The sequence below is a fragment of the Hibiscus syriacus genome, unplaced genomic scaffold (genome assembly GCF_006381635.1).
Source record: "Hibiscus syriacus cultivar Baekdansim isolate YM2019G1 unplaced genomic scaffold, ASM638163v2 tig00112428_pilon, whole genome shotgun sequence".
NCBI lineage: Eukaryota > Viridiplantae > Streptophyta > Magnoliopsida > Malvales > Malvaceae > Hibiscus > Hibiscus syriacus.
In genome coordinates, this window is record NW_024063329.1 from 25,510 (window position 1) to 51,886 (window position 26,377).

General features: G+C 33.5%; 1 protein-coding gene and 1 pseudogene across 1 annotated transcript; both read left to right on the top strand.

Moving 5' to 3' along the window:
• Positions 1-4,690: 4,690 nt before the first annotated feature.
• On the top strand, positions 4,691-11,338 carry LOC120179520 (protein DETOXIFICATION 40-like). The gene is made up of 7 exons (XM_039185098.1): positions 4,691-5,026; positions 6,476-7,107; positions 8,704-8,760; positions 10,020-10,258; positions 10,785-10,903; positions 11,007-11,093; positions 11,197-11,338. The coding sequence occupies exons 1-7, from the start codon at positions 4,706-4,708 to the stop codon at positions 11,257-11,259; spliced, it is 1,518 nt and encodes a 505-aa protein (XP_039041029.1). The 5' UTR covers positions 4,691-4,705; the 3' UTR covers positions 11,260-11,338.
• A 6,744-nt stretch (positions 11,339-18,082) lies between these two features.
• Positions 18,083-21,712, top strand: LOC120179487 (annotated as a pseudogene).
• The last annotated feature ends 4,665 nt before the right edge of the window (positions 21,713-26,377 follow it).

Sequence of the window (26,377 nt, forward strand, 5' to 3'; positions counted from 1 at the left end):
AAAAAAATTATTCGACCAGGCCGGTAATTCGACTTGTTATTTTTTGGGGTAATTAGGTCGGGTCTGGGCCAAAAAATTTTATAATCGCGTACCCGACCTGATAATATTAATATATATATATATATATATATATTTATTTATTTATTTTAAATTATATTTTTATTTTAGGTTCCTTAATATTTTTACCTTAAAATTAAATTTAAATCTCTAATTTTTCCTTAGATGTGTACTATGTACTTTTTAAGTTTTAAATTTTACAATTTTTTTTATTAATTTGCTATTAAAACAAATCACGACCGATATTAACAACTTTAGTTTTTTACTTTTGAAAATAAACTTTAATATATATCTTTAAAACTAACTTCAAATCACTAATTTATGTATTTACTATGTGATTTAAAAAAATTTAAAAATAAAAAAAATGAATTGGGTACCCGTGATCTGAAAATGCGGATTCTCAGATTTTACGAGTACCCGACTAACGGGCACCCGAATTTAACTGGTCGGGTCACAGACGACAAATATACTACCCAAAGAATCGCGTACCCGAAAATATGAGTACCCGATTTTGAACATCCCTGTAATGTTATTGATATAAATGGTCCAGATTATAGGATATTGTTTTATTGAGTCCTTTGGCTATTAGAAGTTATAAAATGGTGCCTCGACTATAGGGAGTTGCTTTGTTAAGTCACTCGACTATTAAAAGTTACAGAATAATCACTCGAATATTAAAAAATTAGCGGTTGTCTAAGTTGGACCTTAACATGCTCGCTGACATATAATAATCGTTTGAGATTATGAGGATCATATTTTATCATATCTTTGTCAGCATGTTAACGTACAACTTAATATGTCGTCAAATTTTTAACAGAAAAGAACGAGTTTAGAACATAATAAATAGTCGAGTGACCATTTTATAACTTTTAATAGTCAATAGACTAAACAAAACAACTTCCTATAGTCGGAATAGTTGAATGACCATTTTTATAACTTTTAATAATCAAATGACTTAATAAAGTAATATCCTATAGTCGATATACCATTTGTGTACTTTACCCTTGATATTAATATGGCATTTAATATCATATGATCATTAACATTGTTATTTATATTAATACTATACTCTATATCATACAATCATTAAAATTTTAAGATAACATTGTTATTATACTATGCTATATCATCTTTTCTATTAAATAAATGATAAATTATAATACTTGATGACTAAAATGGAAAAAATAATTTTATGTATAATTTAATCAGAAAAAAATTGAGTGACTAAAATAAAAATAAGAAAATAGGTGGTATACCAAAAAAGTAATTTAGTCTACAATTAATCTACTACCTGTGTAATTGACCCAAATTGTTCATATCCCAATCCAGAAGGGAGAGGAAGAGCAACATGGCTTTCAACCCAAATCGTTCGATTATTTATTTATTTATTGCTATAGTCTTTTTATTTTATCAGCCCATTTAATTAAAATTAAATTATTTGATAATAGCATAAATTACGCATTTAATACCTAAATTATCAGTTTTGATCTATTTTAAACCCTAATCTTTCAACAACAAAAAAATCAAAACCATACCTACCATTTAGTTTTTATTTCATTTTAATATCTGTTGTTGAAAACCTAATGGGTGATTTGCAATGTGGTATTTTTATGGGTAAATTACATCAATCATCACTCAACTATCTTCCTACTCCTATTTTGGTCACTAAAGTTTAATTTTTTAATTTAATTATTTAACTTTGAAATTACTCCTTATTTAATTACTCCATCCTTCAAATTTATTTTTTTTATTTTTAATTATATATTATTAAAATAATAAAAAACTTCATGTCGTAAAAATCATTAATAATATAGTGATTAAAATAGGAGCAATTTGAAAGTTGAGTAGTTAAATTAAAAAAATGTAAACTTTAGTACCAAAATAGGTGTGAGAAGATAGTTGAGGGATGAATTATGTAATTTTATCATAAAAATACATTGTAGTTAAGTTTTTAACGACGATGTACTAAAATGATACCAAAACTAAACGTTAGGTATGGTTTTGAGAAAATTGAAAGTTTAGGTGCTAAAACGAACCAAAACTTATAGTTTATGTACTAAATGCACAATTTACCCTTGATAATAAGGATTTTTTTTATTAATCTGGGGTAAGTACAAGGTAGTATTTGTTCAAAGATAACACTCTGTCGTTTGACATTGAACGCTAACATTCTTGATATTCCTGATGCTCGAACTTGGGACCTCAAACAATAACAACAATTCATTTATCATCGAGGCCGTTTGATTCGTGCCCTTGATAATAAGTTGTATAAAACACTTCAGGGCGTAAATGGAGTAGAATTGTATACTTCAAAATTCAAATTTTTTTATATTATTTGTTTTATTGAAGGTGATCATTCTGAATTTTTATTTGTATCTAATTATACAAACTATACAAAAAATTTGTTATTAATATATACGTATATTCTAAATAATATTTTTTGGATCTGTAAATAAAATAAATAAGAAAAAAAATAAAATTTATAAATTAAATTAAATTTTAAAGGGGTAGTACATTAAATATTTGTACTTAATTTAATGTTGTTATAAACATTTGTTTGATTGGTTGTTGAAACGTGATAATTTCAAGTTGGTTGGTACACCACCATTCCATCGATGGTAGGTCTTGATACTGAATTTTGAAAGAATCTAATTAATACTTCTTATAAAAATCAGAAGGATGAATTTATTATAAGAAAATATCGGAAGGTTCTAATCATTAATTTTAAAATATTTAAAGAAAAACAAAAAATAATGCCGTGAAGGATAAATAAAAATATTTAAAAAAAAAATTGAAAGAATAAAATTTTAAAATCTCAGACAACAAATATTTAATATAGTACCGAATTCTAGATATTATAAGAGATCTAGTGTCTTCAACTTGTTGGTTTCTTTGTACATAATTTTTTCATAACTACCGGTATCCGATCTATTGATCGACTAATCCAGATTAAGTACTGCAGAGGCAAGGGCAACTCTCCCAACCCAATTTGTTCCATTCGCAATCGACATGATTCGAACCTTAAACCTTACCTAAAAGATCTATTGCATCGTTCTATTAAACCAATTGGTTGATAGTTTCTTCTTGCATATTTTTTTTTATAACCAGCAGTATTCGATCTATTGATCAACTAATATAGATCGGGTACTGCAGAGGGAAATGCGACATTCTCAACCCAGTTTGCTCTATTCGCAATCACCAGGATTCGAACTCCTGACCTTGCTTAAAGGGATATAGTGTCTCACCCCACTATACCAACTGGTTGTTGGTTTATTCATACATAATTTTTTTTGTATAACCACCGGTATCTGATCTATTAATTGACTAATCCAGATCGGGAACTGCAGAGGCAAGGGCGACCCTCCCAACCCAATTTGCTCCATTCACAATCGTCAAGATTCGAATCCCTGACATTGTTTAAGGGATTTAGTGCCTTATCACACTAAACCAATTGGTTGTTGGTGGTTTCTTAGTATATAATTAATTAATCATAAATTCTATTCAATGTAGGGATGAACATAGGTTAGGTAAGGTGAAGTCAAATTTTCAGTTCATCCATTCCGACTCAAAAGTTATACATCACCCATCTAACCCTAAATATATACACATTCCACCCGATCCAAACCTGACCCGTTTTGGGATAAATCTGAACCCGACTGACCCAAAATAATATATTTATTAAAATTACTTTTATTTAATAAAAATAGAATTTAATTAAAAATAATATATATAGAGGTATTACTATAATTATCTAAAATATATAAGATAAAATTATAATTTTTTAAGTCATGTAAAATATATTTCATGTTAAACTGAACTCGACCCAACATGAAAATAACATCTAAAAAATCTAACCCCAACTGAATCTATTTTTTTTATATAGAAAATCGACTAGATCGGTTGGGATAGAATCAAAATCCGTAGGGGGTGGGTCATCCCTAATTCAATGCTCAAGCTGTAGCTTTTACTCGGTGACAATGATTTTTGCGGTGCATTTTCATGCAGTTTCCCTCTTTAAATGCAGTTGGTTAACCATCTCGATTATTAAAATTTATAAAATAATCATTTGATTATATAGTATTATATTATTGAGTATCTTTAATATTAAAAATTATAAATAATCACCGGACTATTTATTATATTTCAAAATCATCATTTTTCATTAAAAATGGATGATATTTTGATCTGAACGTTAACATGTCGACTTTGATATGATAAAATATGATAAAGATCTAAAATAATTGACATATCTCAGTCATCGTCTTAACGTACCTAACTTAAAGAATTGCTAATTTTTTAACAGAAAAAGGATGAGCTTAGAACATAATGTATAGTCGGGTGACTATTTTGTAACTTTTAATAATCAAAGGACTTAACAAAGCAACATTCGATAGTCAAATGACCATTTTGTAACTTTTAATAGTTGAGAGATTTAATAAAATAATATCCTATAGCTGAAAGACCATCTGTGTACTTTACCCATTAATTTAATAAATTTTAACCGTTCAAAACATAGTTTAGGGTAAAAAGTAAAGAAATGCATTAAGCCAAATCCACACACACGCACACTATATAACTATTGTTAAGTCCCTCCCATGAAAACTCACCCACTTTGAAATTATAAGTTCACCGCCTTGGAGCTCTAAAAATGGAGTCATCCTCCCCCGAACACACCACCCAACAGCCGCTGTTACAGCCGCAGCATTCGAACACGAATCTCGAAACAACCTCTGATCTCGAGAACACGTTGTCGGACGACAACCTTACCTGGTTCGGTCGTATAAGCAAAGCAACATGGATCGAGTCCAAGCTCCTCTTCTGCTTAGCCGCACCCGCCGTCATGGTTTACATGATCAATGCCTTCATGTCATTGTCCACTCAAATATTCTCCGGTCACCTTGGCAACCTCGAACTCGCCGCCGCCTCCCTCGGAAACACCGGCATCCAAGTCTTCGCTTACGGTCTAATGGTAATATCATCTTAACTTCAAACAACACTTGTGTACTCCCTCTAATATTTTTTTTACATAATGCTAAAGCCTAAAATAAATATCTTAAATTTGAATAAATAATCATTTTGAATATTTTTTTAAAGTATTTTGTTTTAGTTCATATTTAGTCAAAAGTTTTTTTAGGATAAATTATTCGCTTAATATTTAAACTATCAGTTTTAGTACCTAAACTTTAATTTTCAAAATCATACCTAAAGTTTAGTTTTTGTTTCATTTCAACACTCGTCGTTAAAAACTTCACTTTTTGTTTCATTTGAATACCCCGTTCAAAATTTAACATTAAGTTTTGAAAAAAATTAAAAGTTTATGTACTAAAACGGATCAAAACTACTAGTTTAGTTATTAAATGTGTTAAGTTTTTAACGACGACTACTAAAATGAAATGAAAACTAAGCGTTATTTATGGTCTTGAAAAATAAAAAATTTAGCTACTAAAACGAACCAAAACTAATAGTTTATGTACTAAACGTGTTAAGTTTTTAACGAATGATACTAAAATGAAATGGAAACTAAGCTTTATGTATGGTTTTGAAAAAATTAAAAGATTAGCTACTAAAACGAACCAAAACTAATAGTTTAGATACTAATATATAGTTTACTTTTTTTAAAAAAATCGTTAATAAGTAAATTCTTAAAAAATAAGGTCATTTTGCCTTGGAACAAAACAATAGGCAAAAAACACTCTAGAATTAAAAAAATAAATGTAGGTGATTATTTAATTAAGGGTAAAGCACACAAATGATACTTGACTACAAGGTATTGTTTTATTAAGCCCTTATGACTATTAAAAGTTACAAAATGGTCTTCCAACTATAGAATGTTATTTGTTGAGTCTCTCGACTATTAAAATTTATAAATGGTCACACAACTATTCATTATGTTCCAAACTCGTCATTTTCCGTTAAAAAATTGACAGTATTCTGATAAAATTTGATTCTATAAGCTCAAAGATTATCATATTGAATATGATATGATAAAATTAACATGTTGACTATGATATGATAAAATATGATTCTATAAGCTCAAAGATTATCATATTTCAGTCATCATGTTAACGTCCAACTTAGACAAACACTAATTTTTTAACGAAAAATGACAAGTTTGGAACATAATAAATAATCGAGTGATCATTTTATAAATTTTAATAGTCAAGGAACATAACAAAGTAACATTCTATAATTGGATAACTATTTTGTAACTTTCAATAGTCGAGAGACTTAATAAAGCAGTATCATATAATTAAGGGACCATTTGTGTATTTTACCCTTTAATTAAATGTTACGATCATTTTAATCTTAAAGTAAAAATTTACAAATTAAAATAATCTAAAAAAGTAATAACCAAAATTTAATTATTTAGTAAAAAAAGGTATTTTTTTACATTATATTTTCCTTTTTTTTTCCTTAGTTGGGAATGGGAAGTGCCGTTGAAACCCTATGCGGCCAAGCCTTCGGTGCACAGAAATACGATATGCTCGGTGTATACCTTCAAAGATCAGCCGTTCTCCTCACATTAACCGGCTTTCTTCTCACACTAATCTACTTTTTCTCTAAACCGATCTTGTTAATCCTCGGTGAATCCGAGGAAATCGCTACGGCGGCCGCCGTGTTCGTGTACGGTTTGATCCCGCAAATCTTCGCCTACGCCGTGAATTTTCCGATTCAGAAGTTTCTTCAGGCCCAAAGCATAGTTGCACCGAGTGCTTACATATCGGCGGCCACATTGGTCGTCCATTTGGTGCTGAGTTGGGTGGCGGTGTATAAGATCGGACTGGGTTTGTTGGGTGCTTCGTTGGTGTTGAGCTTGTCGTGGTGGATCGCGGTGGTTGCTCAATTTGTGTATATAGTTAAAAGTGAAAAGTGCAGGCTAACGTGGAGTGGTTTCAGTTTACAAGCTTTTAAAGGGTTGCCGGAGTTCTTCAAGTTGTCGGCGGCGTCGGCGGTGATGTTGTGCTTGGAAACTTGGTATTTTCAGATTTTGGTTTTGCTTGCGGGACTGCTTGACAACCCCGAGTTGGCCTTGGATTCACTCTCCATTTGGTTAGTAAACTAAACATCTTTATGATTGATTGAGATATTTTATCATTTTTAGTTCATTTAGTACTTAAAGTTTTAATTTCTTTAAAATTATATTTAATATTTAGTTTTTGTTTCATTTTAGTACCTTATTGTTAAAAACTTAACCTGTTTAATATCTAAAATATAAATTTTGGTCTGTTTTAGTACCAAAACTTTCAATTATTTTCAAAACTTAATGTTAAATTTTGAACAGAGTTACTAAAATGAATAAAAACTAAACTTTAGGTATGATTTTGAATTAAAAGTTTAGGTACTAAAACGGAGCAAAATTGATAGTTTAGGTACTAAACGCATAATTTATTCTAAAATAAAACATTTAATTTATTAAATATTTTAGGGTAAACTATGCATTTAATATCTAAACTATCATTTTTGGTACCTAAACTTTCAATTTTTTCAAAACCATACTTAATTTTAGTTTTTGTTTTATTTTAGTACCCCACTGTTAAAAACTTAACACATTTAGTACCTAAATTATCAATTTTGATCCGTTTTAATATCTAAACTTTTAATTTTTTCATCACTTAACATTAAATTTTAAACAAGGGTACTAAAATGAAACTAAAACTAAAATTTAGGTATGATTTTTGAAAAAAAATTAAAAGTTTAGATATTAAAAGAAATCAAAACTAATAGATTAGTTACTAATGTGTAATTTACCCAATATTTTATGAATTTATTATAATCAATTTATTGTGTAATTGTTGATGAAATATTAAAACTATATGACTTTTTTTTTAGTATCTTTCCTTAAAGGAATGTGTTGGGGTAGTTTGCCTTTTTGTTTTGCATGGGAAAAAGACGTAAATAATTGAATACGATGAATAGCGATAGGGCCCTTTGCCCTAAAAAGATACTATTGGGTCCAATTATCTTTAGATCCTCTTATTCTTAAATTAAAAAAGAATATATTTTTGTATATTTTTGTTTATTTGGAATAACATAAGTAAAATATAGGGTAAAGTACACAAATGATCCTCCAATTATAGGGTATTACTTTATTAAGTCCACTGATTCTTACAAGTTACAAAAGGTTCCCGATTATAGGATGTTATTTTTTTGAGCCCCATGCTATTAAAATTTACAAAATGGTCACCCGACTATTCATTGGGTTTCAAACTTGTCCTTTTCCTTTAAAAAATTGATGATAGTTTGAGCTAGACATTAACATGCTGACTGGAATGTCATAGTCGTTTGAGATTCTGAGATTAAATTATATCATATCCCAGCTACCAAGTTAACGTCTAATTCAAATTGTCATCAAATTTTTAACAGAAAATATGAGTTTGGAACACAATGAATGGTTAGGTGACTATTTTGAAATTTTTAATAGTTGAGGAACTAAAAAAGCAACATCTTATAATTGAGGAACCATTTTATATTTATAATAGTCGAGGGATTTAATAAAATAATATCTTATAGTTTGAAGACCGTTGTGTACTTTACCCTTAAATTTAATATATAAAGTGTGGGGTATAGTTTTATTTTGCATGGAAAAGGGTGTGAAAAATTGAATGTGACAAAGACGTGGTCTCTACTTCTATTTTTATTTGGCAGCATGGCTATAGCTGGTTGGGTCTTTATGATTTCAGTTGGTTTCAATGCTGCCGCAAGGTTAGTCTTCTTTTTTCCTTCTGCAATTGGGGTGTGTGTATATATATAGTGGCTCGAATTTTCTTTGATTAATTATTTATTTTATTGATGGTGCATATCTTGAAATTTTTCGTGCCCACTCTGAGATATGAGTTTTATTCGATTAATTACTTATTTTACAGAGGGTAGCCACCTTGAAATTTTATTTGTATCCACAAATTTAAAAATTTTATGTTGTTAACATATGTGTTCCGATCCTGAAAAATACTTTTAGATCCGCCACTATGGATGTACGAATACGATAATGTATTGAATAACATACAACCACCAATATATAATATAATATAATATAGCATATAAAAGAGATATATTTGTGGTTATTATCACTTATTATAGTTAAAAAATGAGTTAATAGCATCATATGTTCTCAAAGTATGACCCTCATTTTAAATTGGTTACTAAACTTGTAAACGCTCCAATTTCATCTCTAAATTATGATTGTCATTCTAAACTAGTCCTCAAACTTTTGAACATTTCAATTTCATCCCAAACTATGACCTTCATTCTAAATCAGTCCCAAAACACTCTGAACATTCCAATTTCACCCCAAACTATATGTATATACTAATCATATTTCTTGTTAATGAAATCGTTAGGCCAAGTTTTATCATTATATGTTTGAGAAAAACAAAATTTAGGTTAAATTGTGGTTGAAACTAATTACATATTTAAATGAATTTGGGGATAAAATTAGAATATTTAAAAGTTTAGGGACTAATTTAGAAAGAGGGTCATAATTTAGGGATGGAATTAGAATGTTCAAAAGTTTAAGGACTGGTTTAGAATGAGAGTTAAGGTTTAGGGATGAAATTGGAATATTCAAAAGTTTAAGCATCAATTTAAAATGATGGTTATAGTTTAGAGCCATACAATACAATTAACTCTTAAAAAATTAATGTGGTAGGTTAAAAATTTTATTTTTTTAAATTAGTCTCGACAAGCTTTTTAGAGGGTGAAGTGATAATCAATTAGTTTTAACATTGGGAAGCTTCCATTTGACTAAAAAATATTAACATAGTTCAGTTTTAAATTGATCCAACGACGAATAATGTGTCACATTAATTTTTCTTGACGATAACTAATAATAATAATAATAATAATAATATAAATATTTAAAAAAATCAACGATTAAAGTAAAAATACCATATAAATTATAGATTTGGTTAGTCGAGAGAAAAGATCAGAGAACTGAATGAATGAAATGTGGAAATGATGAGTAGTGTGAGGGTCGGGAACGAGCTGGGAGCGGGGCATGCAAAATCGGCTGCGTTTTCGGTGGTGCTAGTGACGGCTACATCTCTTATATTATCGGTGGCGGCGGCCATAATAGTAATGTATCTCCGTCACGTCATTAGTTATGTGTTCACCGATGGCGAAGTGGTAGCGGAGGCAGTTTCCGATCTCTGTCCACTTCTTGCAGTCACCCTTATCCTCAACGGAATTCAGCCTGTTTTATCGGGTAATAACATAGTTGATTTTCGTAATTTTTCTCTTACAAAATATCATTATCCATTTCGATAAAAATTCAACATTTTTGGGTTAAGTACACAAATAGTCCCCTAACTATGGTGTATTGTTTTATTAAGTCTCTCAACTATTACAAGTTACAAAATGGTCCTTTGACTATTAAAAGTTATAAAACGGTCACTCGACTATTCATTATGTTACAAACTCGTCATTTTACATTAAAAAATTTGGCGGTTGTCTAAGCTGGACGTTAACATGATAATTAAGATATGAAGTCGTTTGAGATTTTGGGATTAGATTTTAATATAACACAGTCAGTAGGTCAATGTTCAGCTAAGAATGCAGTCAATTTTTAAGGAAAAATGATGATTTTGGAACACAATAAATAGTCGGAAGACCATTTTATAACTTTTAATAGTTGAAAGACTTAATAAAGCAGTACTTTTTGTCGGGAGACCATTTGTGTACTTAACCCTATTTTTTTAAAAAAGTTTTTTATTTTGAATTTGAATTTGAAGGTGTGGCTGTTGGTTGTGGATGGCAAGGTTTCGTTGCGTACGTCAACGTTGGCTGCTATTACGGAGTTGGGATTCCCCTTGGATCTCTTCTTGGCTTTTACTTTAAGCTTGGCGCCAAGGTATTGTTCTTCTGTGGGGAAATTATACTTTTGATCCTTCTATTATGATTTTATTTTTTTATTGATTTTCGGGCTGACTTGGGTTTCGATTGTGATCCACAAGGGTATATGGTCAGGTATGATGGGTGGCACGGCCATGCAAACCCTAATATTGATCTGGGTCACATTTAGAACAGATTGGGAAAAGGAGGTAAGATTTTCCGGGGAAACAAACACAACTTATTGCTATTTCTTTAACCGTCATATGTCCCAGCTGAAAACAAGTCTCCCCCGCCCATCTTGTTCAATGGCAGGTTGAAGAAGCTAGAAAAAGACTGGATAAATGGGAAGATAAGAAAGAACCTGTTTTGCATTAGAAAGTCTGATCTAACTCAGATTGAGAATCTGGACCGAAGGAGTGCTAGGAGAGACGATCGCTCTCTAAAAATTTGCATGATTTAGATATCTTATTTATATTTATTGCCAATTAAAGATCTAATTCCGCGTTCTTACGTTCGTATAAGATTTTCATTTAGATACAATGCTTAAAAGACTTTCTGAGTACATCTTCCATCACATAGATTGAAGATGAAGATCGATGAATGTAACATTTTCCGTTGCCAATGAAAATATTACGAAAATGTAGCATTTTCGGTTCAACAAAAATGTAAGGAAAAAAATTAACATTTTAGGTTAACCCCACAAAAATGCTATATATTTTATAACATTTTCAATTGCGTTTATTTTCTTCTGTTTCTTAACCTTAAATTAGATCGGAATGGGCTTTCATGGGCTCGACAATATTTCAGGGTTATTTAACAAATTAATGTATTAGATTAAATACTTAAAACAAATATAAATATCACTATAAAAAATATAAGATTATGTAAAATAAATTGTACGTCGCTCCTGTAAAAGAAATCTTTTTTTTAATACAATGCATAAATACAAAGACTTTTTTACCCATATATTGAAATATGTATATATATATATATATATATATATATCCATTGAATCCACGTCTTTTAAAATATTAATATTATAATTAAACTAATCAAATTAAGATTTAATTCACAATAAAAATACAATTTTCTTTTGGTGTGAATGACTAATGCCTTCCTTTTTTAGATCGAATTGGATGCCAAAAAATCACTTTAATGCTAAGCATCAAATTCAAAAGCATGCAAAACCCTAGCTTTTCTCATAACTTTCATACTGTGTTGAATTACTCAATTGCCAGCTCAATTACCTAGCACCAATAACTGCACACCCACGTGATACATTCTTTAGTTCTAATATACTGAAAAGAAATGTTGGCCAATACGAAAAAGGTCATATATAGTGAGTCTAATTAATATAATTTTTTTTGGTACAATAAAGTTTAGGTCACGAGTGGCTCCCCAATCTAGGATCGGGGCATACCTAAGACCCATTTAGGATTGTAAAGGAATTTACAGATTGCCCACCAAGAGTGACGGTGGTAGGATTCAAACTTAGCCTTACAAGCTTAAATCCTTGAATCCCAACCATTTGTGCCAACACCCGTTGGCCTCATTAGTATAATTTAATAAACAAATATACAATGATATCATTCATTTATTTGCAAAAGAATTCATTAGCATAAATTTGTAGTTGAAAAATATAGGGTAAACTATACGCATTTAATACCTAAATTATCATTTTTGGTCTGTTTTAGTACTTAAACTTCTAATTTTTTTAAACCTCACCTAATGTTTAGTTTTCATTTCATTTTAGTATTCATTGTTAAAAATTAACACGTTTGGTACCTAAACTACCAGTTTTAGTCCATTTTAGTACCTAAACTTCATATTTTTTCAAAACTTGATGTTAAATTTTGACAGGGGTACTATAATGAAATAAAAACTAAAGTTTTTATCGGTTGGTACTAAATGAAACATAAATCAAACTTTAGGTATGATTTAAAAAAATTAAAAGTTTAGATATTAAAATAGACTAAAATTGATAAATTAAGTATTAAACATATAATTTACCCAAAATATATTTGAAAAAACAGATGATTCTTTTTAAAAAGCGTTTTCTCTGAAAGGCAGCGTTTCTTCTCAACCGAAAAGAAGGCTTTGAAGAAGCTCTCAAAAGATAAAGAAAATAGTGAGAAAAATAGAAAATAATATTCGAAGCTGATGGTTCTTATAAATGAAATAAATTTAAAATTTCATATATCGCTCAATTTGAAATTTTAATAAAATTTATATTAAGTATATTAAAATTAAATATCCTTGTTGATGTATACAATGTAAAGTGATAGTTTAGACAGTTGGAAAGAAAGTGATTTGTGATTAATCTATTTTAATTGTGATGAAATGTCAATGATCCATTATGTTTTAATCTTTTTTTATAGTGTACCTTTTTATTAGTTTACGAGTAAATATAACGTAGTATTTGTTTAAATACTTTCGATCATTCGATTGAATGTTTATAGATATGCATATGTCATACGTAGTTCTTGAAGCCGAAATCTTAAAAAAATAGCAGCAATCTCTTAACTACCGAGATTGTTCGATTCGTGCACTGAATTATATGACTGTTTTTAATAGGAAACACAAAAGGAAAGAACTTATTCAAGAGAAGTGTACTACAAGCAATGAACTCAAGACCTTATTTTATACAGCAGTTGATGGGCTGCTAGCACATAACGAACTATCAGAAACTACAGACAACCTAACTGTTAACTGTTACTCCTTCAGCTATACGTCACCTGGCATAGGCTCATTATATCCAATATTCCCTCTGCTTCTTCTTCTATTTGTTTCTTCTATTGATAGCACACCTAGCTTGCGACGGAACTCTTGGACATAGGATTTGGACAAAGGCATGGTCAATCGATCCTTCAGTTGTTTGATTCTCAACCGGTACATAATTCACCAGCAGTTTATTAGTCGACGCCTTTTCCCTGTGTCATCACTCATTTTATCCGGGTGGTGACACACACGTTGATAATAAATAATGTGGGCATAGTACATATAATGTATCATATAGTTTCATTTGTGCATGAGGTAGTTTGCATATTATATAGTTGCATGTATTAGGTATTATAGTGTATTAAATAATAATAACGTGTTATTAATTCATTTGGCATTGCATGTTATTAATTCATGTTGCATTGCATACTAATTCATGTTACATTAGGTGCCAAATAATTTAGTGTGTCACATTGCATACTATATTATTTATAAATAATAATCCATGTTAGGTTAATATTAGTGTTAGCCCATTTGTTTTGTTATAAATGAATAAATAGTAAAAACCCAAATAAGGAGTTCATTTGCATTTAGAAAAAGTCCATTACATAGGTTTCTTAGGCCCATACAGTTAGCCCACTTTTTATTACAAATATATGCATTATAAATAAATAATAAAAAAACAAAAATGCCGTTCTTTTTCTTGATTGCCGTCGGTTTTCTTTGGTGTAGGTGGGAGGTTTTGACTTTAAAATTCAAATGAAGACCCTTGGATGGAAACTTGATCCAATGACTCACACAAAGCCACGTCATCAATCCATGGCTAAGAAACACAAAGCTATCTAAGCCATTGGATCAAAAGATAGATTCAATGGCCAAGATTGTGTCTTCTCCAAGGCATCACCAACGTCACTGTCGGCCGGAGAGCTTGCCATGGATACCCACTTATTGGTATCGATACCCCCTGTCTGATATAGCTGGTTGAATAAGGAAGTATCGATACTCTAGGTTGAGTATCGATACTTTGGTACTGGGGTATCGATACTTGATTGAGTATCATTACTAAATGAGGTTCGATGTTTCAAAAATTAGCCTAGTATCGATACCCCTATAGGGAGCATCGATACTCTTTCCCTGATATCGATACTCAACGAATGAGTATCAATACTAGGCTTATAAATCTACTTATTTTGTGTCTGATTGAAGAACAATATCGATATTGTTCATACAATACAGATACCCTCGCTGCTGGGTGCTCTATTTTGGGAATGAAAATCATATATTTTCATCCCCAGATACTCCATTAAGGTCCCTAATTGATATTTAGGTGTTTTATTTGTTAATTAGAGTCATAAAGAGGTCTTTAACATACTGAAAACACATAAGTGATGCAATACACCATGAACATGCCCAAGCTTATGCGATATACCATTTCCATCTAAATGAGCTACATATGGTGTAGATGAGTCAAGAGTGAGCTACCTGATGGTTCTAAGCGGCTAGAAATGTTAAAAGCTCAAACTCAAGATAAGCTTTTCCTCCCCTAGCTTTGGAGCCTTCTCCAACCTCTTGCACTAAACAAAACCAATTGCAAGGATTACTAACTGAATTTAATGTTTTAAGAGACCCTAAGGACTCTTCTAAGCCTAAAAATAATTGAAAACGAGTTGAAACTTCGAAATCCCTTAAACTCCCATATAACTCATTCTTGAGAACCATGGTAAAAGATGAAGTTGAGGGCTTAATCTAAAGCTTTGAAGATGTTGAGTTAAACCTTACCTTGGCTTGCTAAAAAGTGCTGGAACTAAGTTAAAGTTTTCTAAGGAAGAAGAAGATGAATGGGAAGAGAAGAAGACAAGGAAGTGTAGAGGAAAAGATGAAGGGGACTAGGGTGTAAACGAGTCGAGTTGAGCTCGAGTAGTGCTGAGCTCGACTCGACTCGAAAACTCTAAAATGAAGCTCGACTCGACTCGAAAACTCGCGAGCTTAAATTTTTCAAGCTCGACTCGAACTCGAAATCTTGAACTGAAGCTCGTAAGCAGTTCGAAAAGGCTCGAAATGAAAAAATTCTTAAACTTAACTCGATTGAAGCCTCAAACTCGAACCTGAACCTTAAATACATAAAATCTTATTGTATTTTTTAAAAAAAAATCAATACATAAATGTTAATATTATTAATAATTTATTTTTTAAAAAATAAAATCTTAATATATTATGTTTTCGAGCTGCTCACGAGCTTTTCAAGTCGAATATCAAGTAGCTCGTCTCGTTAAGAACTCGAGTCGAGCTCAAGCTTGAGCCGAGTCCATTCGATTCGAGTATTTATCGAGTCTTGATCGAGTCGATCTCGAGTAGCTCGTGATCTGTCTCGTCTCATTTACAGTCCTAAAAATGACAACTTGAGATCACTCACAATTAAAGGTTTTCAGCTTTTGAAATTCTAAATGGTGAAATCGCTTCCTTGGTCCCTCTAATTCTGGATACAAACTGAAAATATCCTTTTAATTCCTTATTGGGCTTGAAGCCCAATTTTTCTTATACTTGGGTCAAGCCTTCTTACAAGCTAAGGAATTAACCCAAGGTCCATCTGGGTTAGCCCAAATCTCCTAACCCGGGATCCGGAGAGTTACAGCGAGAACAGTGTCTCGTGCTACGAAAACTTCATAATCTTCATTCAAGATCCGATTCCCTTGCTCATCGCAAATCATTTCTTGAGGCGGTTAAACTTGTCCAGTAAGAAACCTCTCCAAACGATGACTTCGAACAGTCAACAACACGTTGTTTCCATAGAATAAAATTTGTTTCATCAAGAACAATACTCACCTTCTTGTTGGTAAACGTCTTCCTAGATTTTGAGAATCCCACCAACTCATCACCCCGAGCACCATTTGTATTCATTGTGAACCCAGCTATAGCGAACACGCATAAAAGATTAGAAGAAAGAAAGTAAACACAAAGAAACAAAAGTGGCTGGCAGCGGAAAAAGAAATCTTAGTATGCTCCAGGAACTATGGCGATTTATACCATAATAGAAAACCCAAAAGGAAAGAACTTAAAGAAGACTTGTGTTATTCAAGAAAAGTGTACTACAAACAATGAATTCAAGACCTTAGTTTATACAGCAGTTAATGGGCTGCTAGCACATAACAAACTAACAGAAACTACAAACGACCTAACTGCTAACTGCTAACTGCTAACTGCTACTCTTTCAGCTATATGCCGCTGGCATAGGCTCATTAGATCCAATAGTTTTGAATACTATAAATAATTTGAAATTTTTAGTAATTTTTATACTTATTTTAATTAAAATAAGAGTAAATTATACAAATGGTCATCGATTATAGGGTGTTGTTTTATTGAGTCTTTCGACTATTAAAAGTGATAAAATAGTTAAACTATAATACGTTATTTTTTAAGTCTTCGACTATTAAAAGTTACAACACGGTCACCTGACTATTCATTGTGTTCCAAACTCGTCCTTTTTCGTTAAAAAATTGATGGTAGTTTGAGCTGGATGTTAACATATTGACTGATATATGATTATTGTTTGAGATTCTGATATCATATTATATCATGTCTCAGTTAGCAAGATAACGTCCAACTCAAATTGTCATTAATTTTTTTAATGGAAAATGATGAGTTTATAACACAATAAATAGTCAGGTGACCATTTTGTAACTTTTAACAATTAAAAGACTTAAAAATAACATCTTATAATCAAAGTATCATGTTATAACTTTTAACCGTTATAGATCTTAACAAAATAACACCCTATAGTCAGAAACCAAACTTTATTTTCAGTTCATTAAAGAGAATTTGTACACAAGTACATGCAAGTAGTACTCACTTATGATCAATCTCTTTCTTGGAAAGGACCCCTTTTGATTTATTCGTTTGGGTGTTGCGTTGAGGATACGGAATTCAATAGTTTATTATTATTATTATTATTATTATTATTATTATTATTATTATTATTGAGGAATTCGATAGTTTTAAACAAGGCAAATAATACATATAGTATATAAATTATTAGTTTAGGTCTTTTTTTAGTATTTAAATTTTTATTTTTTTTTCAAAAATTTTAACGTTTAGTTTCCATTTCATTTTAATATCTCGTTGTTAAAAATTTAACACGTTTAGTCCCTAAATTATCACTTTTGATCCATTTTAGTACTTAAACTTTAAGTTTTTTCAAAACTTAACATTAAATTTTGAACGGGGTACTAAAATACAACAAAAACTAAAGTTTTTAAATATGAGTATTAAAATGAAATAAAAACTAAACTTTAGGTATAGTTTTGAAAAAATTGAAAGTCTGCATACTAAAATGGACTAAAACTGATAGATTGAGTATTAAATGCGTAATTTACCCTATTATTCAGATTTTATTTTGCTCCTATTTAAAAGGAGCGCCTCTAAACAGATTTTGATCTGGGCGCCTTATTTTACTCTCTACTCTCTGTCCTTCTTCCCAGCAGATTCTCACCTGTTGGTTTTGAAAATGATTTTCATAAAGGTCCAAAACTCCATGTCTAAATCACGTTTTCCTATTTTTCAATTCAGTCCCAAAATTAATATTCTTAGCAGCCATTGAATTTTATCTCCTCTTATAGTTGTTGGCACAGGATGGTAGAAGCTTCAAATTTCACTGCCCTTCATTTCACTCCAAAGTTAAGTTTTCTGATCGATTTCAAATTCTGGGTATTCAAAAAACACTCATGAAACATCTTGGGTTTTTCTCGTTGTTGATGATATGGTTGTTTTTTCTATGTGGTCTTGCTGGTTGTACGAAGCCTGTATCTGTAAATGTTGGTGTTGTCTTCTCTTTTGATTCTGTTATTGGTAGAGCTGCAAAGGCAGCAATGGAAGCTGCAATCTCCGATATCAATGAAACTCCCACGATTCTTAATGGAACTCGGCTTAATTTGACGATGGCCGATGCTAATTGCAATGCCTTTTTGGGTTCCATCGCAGGTAACTTCAATCCTGTTCTTTTGTTCTTCCTTTTGTTGCTGATTAATCTGTTTTAGTTGCTAAGAATCAGTGCGATATGATTGAATCTTTGTGTTTATTTTTTTTTTGGTCTCAGCTTATAAAGTGATTGAAGAAGAGGCTGTGGCTATTATCGGTCCACAATCATCTTCAATTGCTCATATGATTTCCTCAATCGCCAATGCTCTTCAGGTTCCACTCGTTTCGTATGCGGCGACCGATCCGAGTCTCTCGGCGAAGCAGTTCCCGTTCTTCGTCCGGTCTGTGGCGAGCGATTCGAACCAAATGAATGTTATGGCTTCTTTGGTTGATTTCCATGGCTGGAAAGAGGTCATTGCCATCTATGTGGATGATACTTATGGGAGGAATGGGGTATCTGCCCTGACCGATGAACTCGATAAACGAATGGTGAAATCGATCTATAAATTGCGTTTGCCTGTGAATTTTACGCGAAGTGATGTCGTAGCCTTGCTCAAAGAATCGAAATTGCTCGGTCCTCGAGTGTATATCGTTCATGTTAATCCCGATCCACAGCTAAGATTCTTTGCTGCTTCCAAAGAGCTTCAGATGATGACCAATGACTATGTATGGTTCGCAACGGATTGGCTTTCTACTACCATAGATTCGTTCGGTCCGATGAATAGAACTGCTCTTCGTTTGCTTCAAGGGGTAGTTGGACTTCGCCAACATATTCCGGAGTCCAACCGGAAGAAGAATTTTACGGCTCGATGGAGAAAGATGCAACGGAAAGGATTGGTAACTTCCGAGTTGAATGCCTATGGCCTTTATGCTTATGACACGGTTTGGACAGTTGCACACTCGATCGACAGGTACATAAACGATGGCAACAATTTCACATTTACACCGAGTGATAAGTTATACGTTACAAAAGGATCCGAATTGCATTTGGAGAAGCTTAAAGTTTTTGATGGTGGTGCTATACTACTCGAGCATATCATGAACACTAGCTTCTCGGGTTTAACAGGTCAAGTTCGCTTTAGTTCGGATCGGAACATTGTAGCTTCTGGTTATGAGGTCATTAATATTGACAATATGTCTGTTCATACAGTCGGTTACTGGTCTGATAATTTCAGTTTCTCGGTTTCTCCACCGGAAACCCTCCGAGGGACCAAGAAAAGCCATTCTGAGGTAGACCATAAGCTTGGCAGTGTTACTTGGCCCGGAGGAAAGACCGAAATTCCTCGTGGCTGGGTGATTGCAGACGAAGAACGCCCGGTGAGAGTTGGAGTGCCCCATAGAGCAAGTTTTGTTGATTTTGTTACCGAACTGAATGGTACTCATAAAATCGTTGGATACTGTATCGATATGTTCACTGAAGCACTGAAACTCATCCCGTATAATGTTCCTTACAAATTCGAGCTTTTCGGGGATGGTCGGTCCAATCCGAACTATAGTCATCTCGTAAAGATGATTGCAGATAATGTAAGTATGATCTTTACCTTGTCTTGTATTGTCAAGAGGCTGGTTTGTTTATAGACACAGGTTATTCCTAGTAATCATTTTGTAAAATTATGGTACCAGGTGTTTGATGCAGCTGTCGGGGACATTGCCATCGTGAAAGACCGGACTGAAATGGCTGATTTTTCTCAGCCGTATATAACGACCGGCCTTGTCATAGTAGCTCCGATCCGCAATACGAAATCGAGTGCTTGGGTGTTTCTAAAACCGTTTACAGCAGATATGTGGTGCATGATTGCAGGTAGCTTTTTTATAATCGCAGTTGTTATTTGGATTTTCGAGCATCGAGTCAACGATGCTTTCCGTGGCCCTCCCAGGAGGCAACTCGTTACCATGTTTATGTAAGTTACTGCATTGTTTCAGAGCATTTCTAGCTTAATATCCAGTTTCTTTCGGCACTCAACAAGTCCTTGCATGCCTACCTCTAATATCGTCCATTCATTAAATATCGCAGGTTCAGCTTCTCGACGCTGTTCAAAAAGAACCGTAAGGACACTTTCAATCCCTAACTTATGTTGTTTGGGACTTTTTTCATCGAGTTAAGCCTTAATCGATAGTGGATATGATGTTAAACGTGACGGTGTTCGTGTAAAAATGCAGAGGAAGTAACTGTAAGCACACATGGGCGATTGGTAATGGTGGTATGGCTTTTCCTATTGATGGTGATCATATCTAGTTATACAGCAAATTTGACTTCGATCCTTACGGTTCAACAACTTTCGTCTCCCATCACCGGAATCGAGAGCTTGATTGCTAACCGGTGGCCGATTGGTTACCAAGTCGGTTCATTTGCGTATGGTTATCTATCTGAGACCCTTAATGTCCACAAGTCACGGCTCGTTAAACTACACTCCCCGGAAGAGTACGAAACTGCTCTGCGACTAGGGCCGGATAACGGAGGGGTCGCAGCCATCGTCGATGAGCTTCCTTACGTGGAATTATTTCTGTCGAAGAGATCCGATTTCGGATTATTGGTCAACCGTTTACGAGGAGTGGATGGGGATTTGTAAGTACTTTTCCTCTGCATACACTGTAATGCAGTCACACACATATAGCTGCAATGCCGGCATTTCTGATCAAATATGACGTCTCATTGTATCAGGCTTTCCGTAAAGATTCCGCGCTTGCCATCGACATGTCGACCGCAATCTTGAAACTTTCCGAAACCGGAAAGCTTCAGGAAATCCATGCTCGATGGTTCTGTAAGATGGGATGTCCGGGAGAGAGGAGAGCGAAATCCGAACCGAACCAACTGCACTTAGTCAGCTTCAGGGGCTTATATCTTTTATGCGGCACGATCACACTCGCGGCGCTGCTAATCTTTATTCTACGAATGATTCGCCAATACGTCCGCTACAGGCGAAGGCAAATGAAACTTTTCCCCCCTCCGTCCTCGGATCAAACTACGACCCGATGCTCTCAGGTCATCTTTAACTTTTTCGACTTCGTCGACGAGAAAGAGGAAGCTATCAAGAAAATGTTCATGCAGTGTGAGGTTAATCCAGTTTCAGAAACTCCAACCAGCTCAACTACATGAAACATTATTAGAATATTGGAAGGAAGCATTGAGCTTGTAGTGCCTAACCTTCAAATCTGTTCATGTATATGAATATACTTGTACCACATGTCTAGGGATGCTTGTAAATATCACTTTTGTTTATATATATATATATATATAAACTTATAATCACAATTATGATATCAAATAGGGACGGACATGAGTCGGTCTTAAACCCACCCGACTCGAATCCGATTTGACTTTTTCATATAAAACTCAAATATGATCTGACCCAAAATAAATATATATAAAAATATTATTTTTATTCAATAGGGATCTAATTGGAAAAAATATAAAGAGAGTTATTGTTACAATTATCCCGAAATATATAAGTTAAATTTAAATTATTTTTCTAGTCGGGTAGGTGTCAGATATTTTTCACCCTAAATCCGAACCTGACCCGACTCGAACATATCTTCAAAAAATATCCTACCCGATCTTACCTAAACCTAACTTTTAAAAAAATATGATCTGATCGAAATCCGTTGGATTCGAGTCCGTGGCCATAGCTAATAACAAATTATTTTATTATTTGGAATCTTTCCATTGTACGATCGTAATCTTAAACAACTAACATTTAGAGTTCGAAAGGGCACAATAACCGACATTGGCACGGCACTTATGTCGATGATACATTGTTTTCTGAACTTGGCATGATCTGATAAATATCTCTCTTTAGTCTTTATGATAATTAAGGTCAGACTATTTCGATTTAATTTGTGTATTTTAGAAATAAATTAAGTCGGCATGAATTAAATTATTTAAATAGTTAAAAAGAATTATTATTATTCTTTGAAATTATGTATTTAAACACTAACGAAAAACACTTGTTGGTGCTTCAAAATCTGGGTAATTTTGTTAATCAAAAAGGGGTCGTCTTTCTTCTTTGATTGCAGTATCATAAGCTGGTATCAAAAAGCCAGGAAAAGGAATCAGGTATTCACTTTCCTAACTTTATGATGAAACATTGTTGAAAAGTTTATGTTTTCTCCTTAAGTTTCAACTATAAATACCTTAGCTCATTTAGCTTCAAAATCATCCCAAAGCATTCTAACTTTCTTCCAAATACTAAAGAATTTAGAGAGTTTCTTGAGAGTTATTTTCTCATTTTTATCAAGAGAGAATTATCATTGTTTTCTCCTTGGTAGATCGAGAGAGGTTGTAATTCCTATTTTCTCATAGTAAAATTCTTCTACCGTTGCCCGTGGTTTTTACCCTAAATTTTTAGGGGTTTTCCACGTAAATTTTGTGTCTCTTTTATCTTCATTTTTATTTTCTCAAATTATCAGTTGCAATTTTGCTCTATCCGATAGCCGTCTTCCGCAACAATTGGTATCAGAGTCAGATTTGAGTGTGTAATATCTGCTTATTATCTTTGTGGTTGCCACCAAAAGGTGGATCCTCCAACATAAGAAAATAAGAAGGTATTACCCATTCTTTGAGGTTCTAAAGAACTATTCATGATAGTGAAATAGTGGGAGCTATCAATAATAGAAGCTATGACAACGAAATTTGATATTGAAAAATTCAATGGGATAAATTTCTCATTGTGGAAATTGAAGATGAAGGCCATCTTGAGGAAAGAAGGTTGTCTAGCAACTATCAGTGAAAGGCCAGTAGATTTCACAGATGACAACAAATGGATCGAAATGGACGGGAATGCTATGGCAAACTTTCATCTAGCATTAGCAGATGAAGTATTGTCAAGCATCGAGGAGAAGAAAACAGTTAAAGAGATATGTGACCATCTCACTAAATTGTACGAGGCCACATCGCTGTACAATAAAATTTTCCTTAAGAGAAAATTGTACACTCTCCGTATGCCTGAATCTACTTCAGTGACAGAGCACTTAAATACACTGAATACTTTATTTTCTCAGCTTACATCCTTAAGTTGTAAAATAGGAGAATAAGAACGTGCTGAACTTCTACTTCAAAGTCTACCGGATTCGTATGATCAACTCATCATCAACTTGACAAACAGTAATGTCACTAGTCTTGTCTTTGATGATGTTGCAGCTTCTGTTCTACAAAAAGAAAATCGGCGCAAGAACAAGGAAGACAGACAAGTAAATCTGCAACAAGCAGAAGCGTTGACAACGATGACAACGATGAGAGGGAGATCAACAGAACGTGGCCAAAGCAGCAGTCACAAACATGGTAGATTGAATTCGAGGAGCAAAAAGAATTTAAAGTGTTACAACTGTGGAAAGAAGGGTCATTTGAAGAAGGATTGTTGGAGTCTAAATAAAAACTCCAATCCACAAGGCAATACCGCAAACACTTCAGATGATGGAGATACTCTATGCTGTGAAGCGTCAACCACCGTGGAAGGAAGAAAACGATTTGCAGATGTATGACTCATTGATTCGGGAGCAACATATCACATGACCTCAAGAAGAGAATGGTTCCATCATTATGAACCTGTCTCAGGAGGATCTGTTTATAGTTGCAATGATCATGCCTTAGAGATCGTTGGCGTGAGAACCATCAAATTGAAGATGTATGACGGAACAATTAAAGTTGTTCGAGATGTGCGGCACGTGAAAGGCCTGAAGAAAAATTTATTATACTACGGATTGTTGGATAATAATGCAAGCAAGATTGAAACACGGAAAGGAATCATGAAAGTGTTCCGTGGAGCGCTTGTGGTACTGAAAGGCGAAAAAATAGCTGCAAACTTGTACATGCTGAATGGAGAGACTTTGGTAGAAGCAGAAGCCTATGTTGCCTCATGTAGTTCAAATTCGGCAATGCTATGGCATCAGAAACTTGGACACATGTCAGAACAAGGAATGAAAGTCCTTGTGGAGCAAAAGCTACTTCCAGGCTTAACAAAGGTATCACTTCCTTTGTGTGATCATTGCATAACAAGTAAGCAGCACCGATTGAAATTCAACACATCAAATTCTAGAGGCAAAAGTGTTCTAGAATTGGTTCACTCTGACGTATGGCAAGCACCAGTAACGTCCCTAGGTGGAGCAAAATACTTTGTCTCATTTATTGATGACTACTCCAGGACATGTTGGGTGCACCTTATTAAGAAGAAGTTAGACGTGTTTTCAACTTTCAAAAACTTCAAAGTGCGGGTGGAACTTGATTCTGGAAATAAGATCAAGTGTTTCAGAACAGATAATGGAGGAGAATACACAAGCGAAGAATTTGATGACTTTTGCAGGAAAGAAGGCATCAAAAGACAGTTCACAGTGGCGAACACTCCTCAACAAAATGGAGTGGCAGAGCGGATGAACGGAACCTTGTTAGAAAGAACAAGAGCAATGTTGAGGGATGCAGGCCTAGAAAAATCATTCTGGGCAGAAGCAGTCAATACCGCCTGTTATTTGGTGAATCGAGCTCCATCAACTGCAATAGAGCTGAAGACACCAATGGAGATGTGGACTGGAAAACCAGCTGATTATTCAAACCTCCATATATTTGGAAGTATAGTGTACGTGATGTACAACTCCCAAGAAATTTCAAATTTGGATCCAAAATCCAGGAAATGCAAATTCTTGGGGTATGCTGATGGAGTAAAGGGGTATCGCTTGTGGGATCCCACTGCCCGCAAAGTGATCATTAGTAGAAGATAAACTACAAAGAAAAGAAGACGATGATAGCGCTTAAAAGTCAGAGACTACTCAGATACATGTGGAAAAAGAGTTTGAAGAAGGAGATTCTTCTGAAGCATAACCAGCACATGATGAACAAGAACCAGAGAGTTCTGAAGCTCCAACAACTCATCAATCAGATCGTGTGAGAAGACGTCCCAATTGGCACTCAGATTATGTTATAGAAGGTAATATTGCATAATGCCTTTTAACAGAGGATGGTGAGCCATCAACATACCAGGAAGCAATAAACAGCTCAGATGCTTCACTGTGGATGATGGCGATGCAAGAAGAAATCGAAGCCCTTCATAAAAATAATACATGGGGCCTTGTGCCACTACCACAAGGAAAAAAGCCAATTGGTAACAAATGGGTCTTCAAAATCAAGCGAAATGGTGACGATCAAGTTGAGAGGTATCGTGCAAGACTGATGGTCAAAGGATATGCTCAAAAAGAAGGTATTGATTTCAATGAAATATTTTCTCCCTGTGGTTCGACTAACAACAGTTCGAGTAGTTTTGGCAATGTGTGCTACATTGAACTTACATCTAGAGCAACTAGATGTTAAAACAACTTTTCTTCATGGAAATCTTGAAGAAGAGATTTATATGCTCCAACCTGAAGGTTTTGAAGAAGACGAAAAGAAGAACTTGGTTTGCAGGTTGAACAAATCTCTGTACGGTCTAAAGCAGGCGCCGAGGTGTTGGTATAAGAGATTTGATTCCTTCATTATGTGCCTTGGATACAACAGACTTAATGCAGACCCTTGTGCTTATTTCAAGAGGTCTGGTGATAACGATTTTGTTATATTGCTGTTGTATGTGGATGACATGTTGGTTGCAGGACCCAACAAAGATCATATTGAAGAATTGAAGGCACAACTGGCTAGGGAATTTGAAATGAAGGACTTGGGATCAGCAAACAAGAGATTCTAGGGATGCAAATTCACCAAGACAGAAGTAATAGGAAGATTTGGCTTTCACAAAAGAATTACTTGAAGAAAATCTTGTCACGATTTAGCATGCAAGATTGTAAGCCAATTTCTACCCCTCTTCCTATTAACTTCAAATTATCCTCCAGTATGAGTCCTAGCAGTGAAGAAGAGAGGATGGAGATGTCTCGAGTACCGTATGCATCA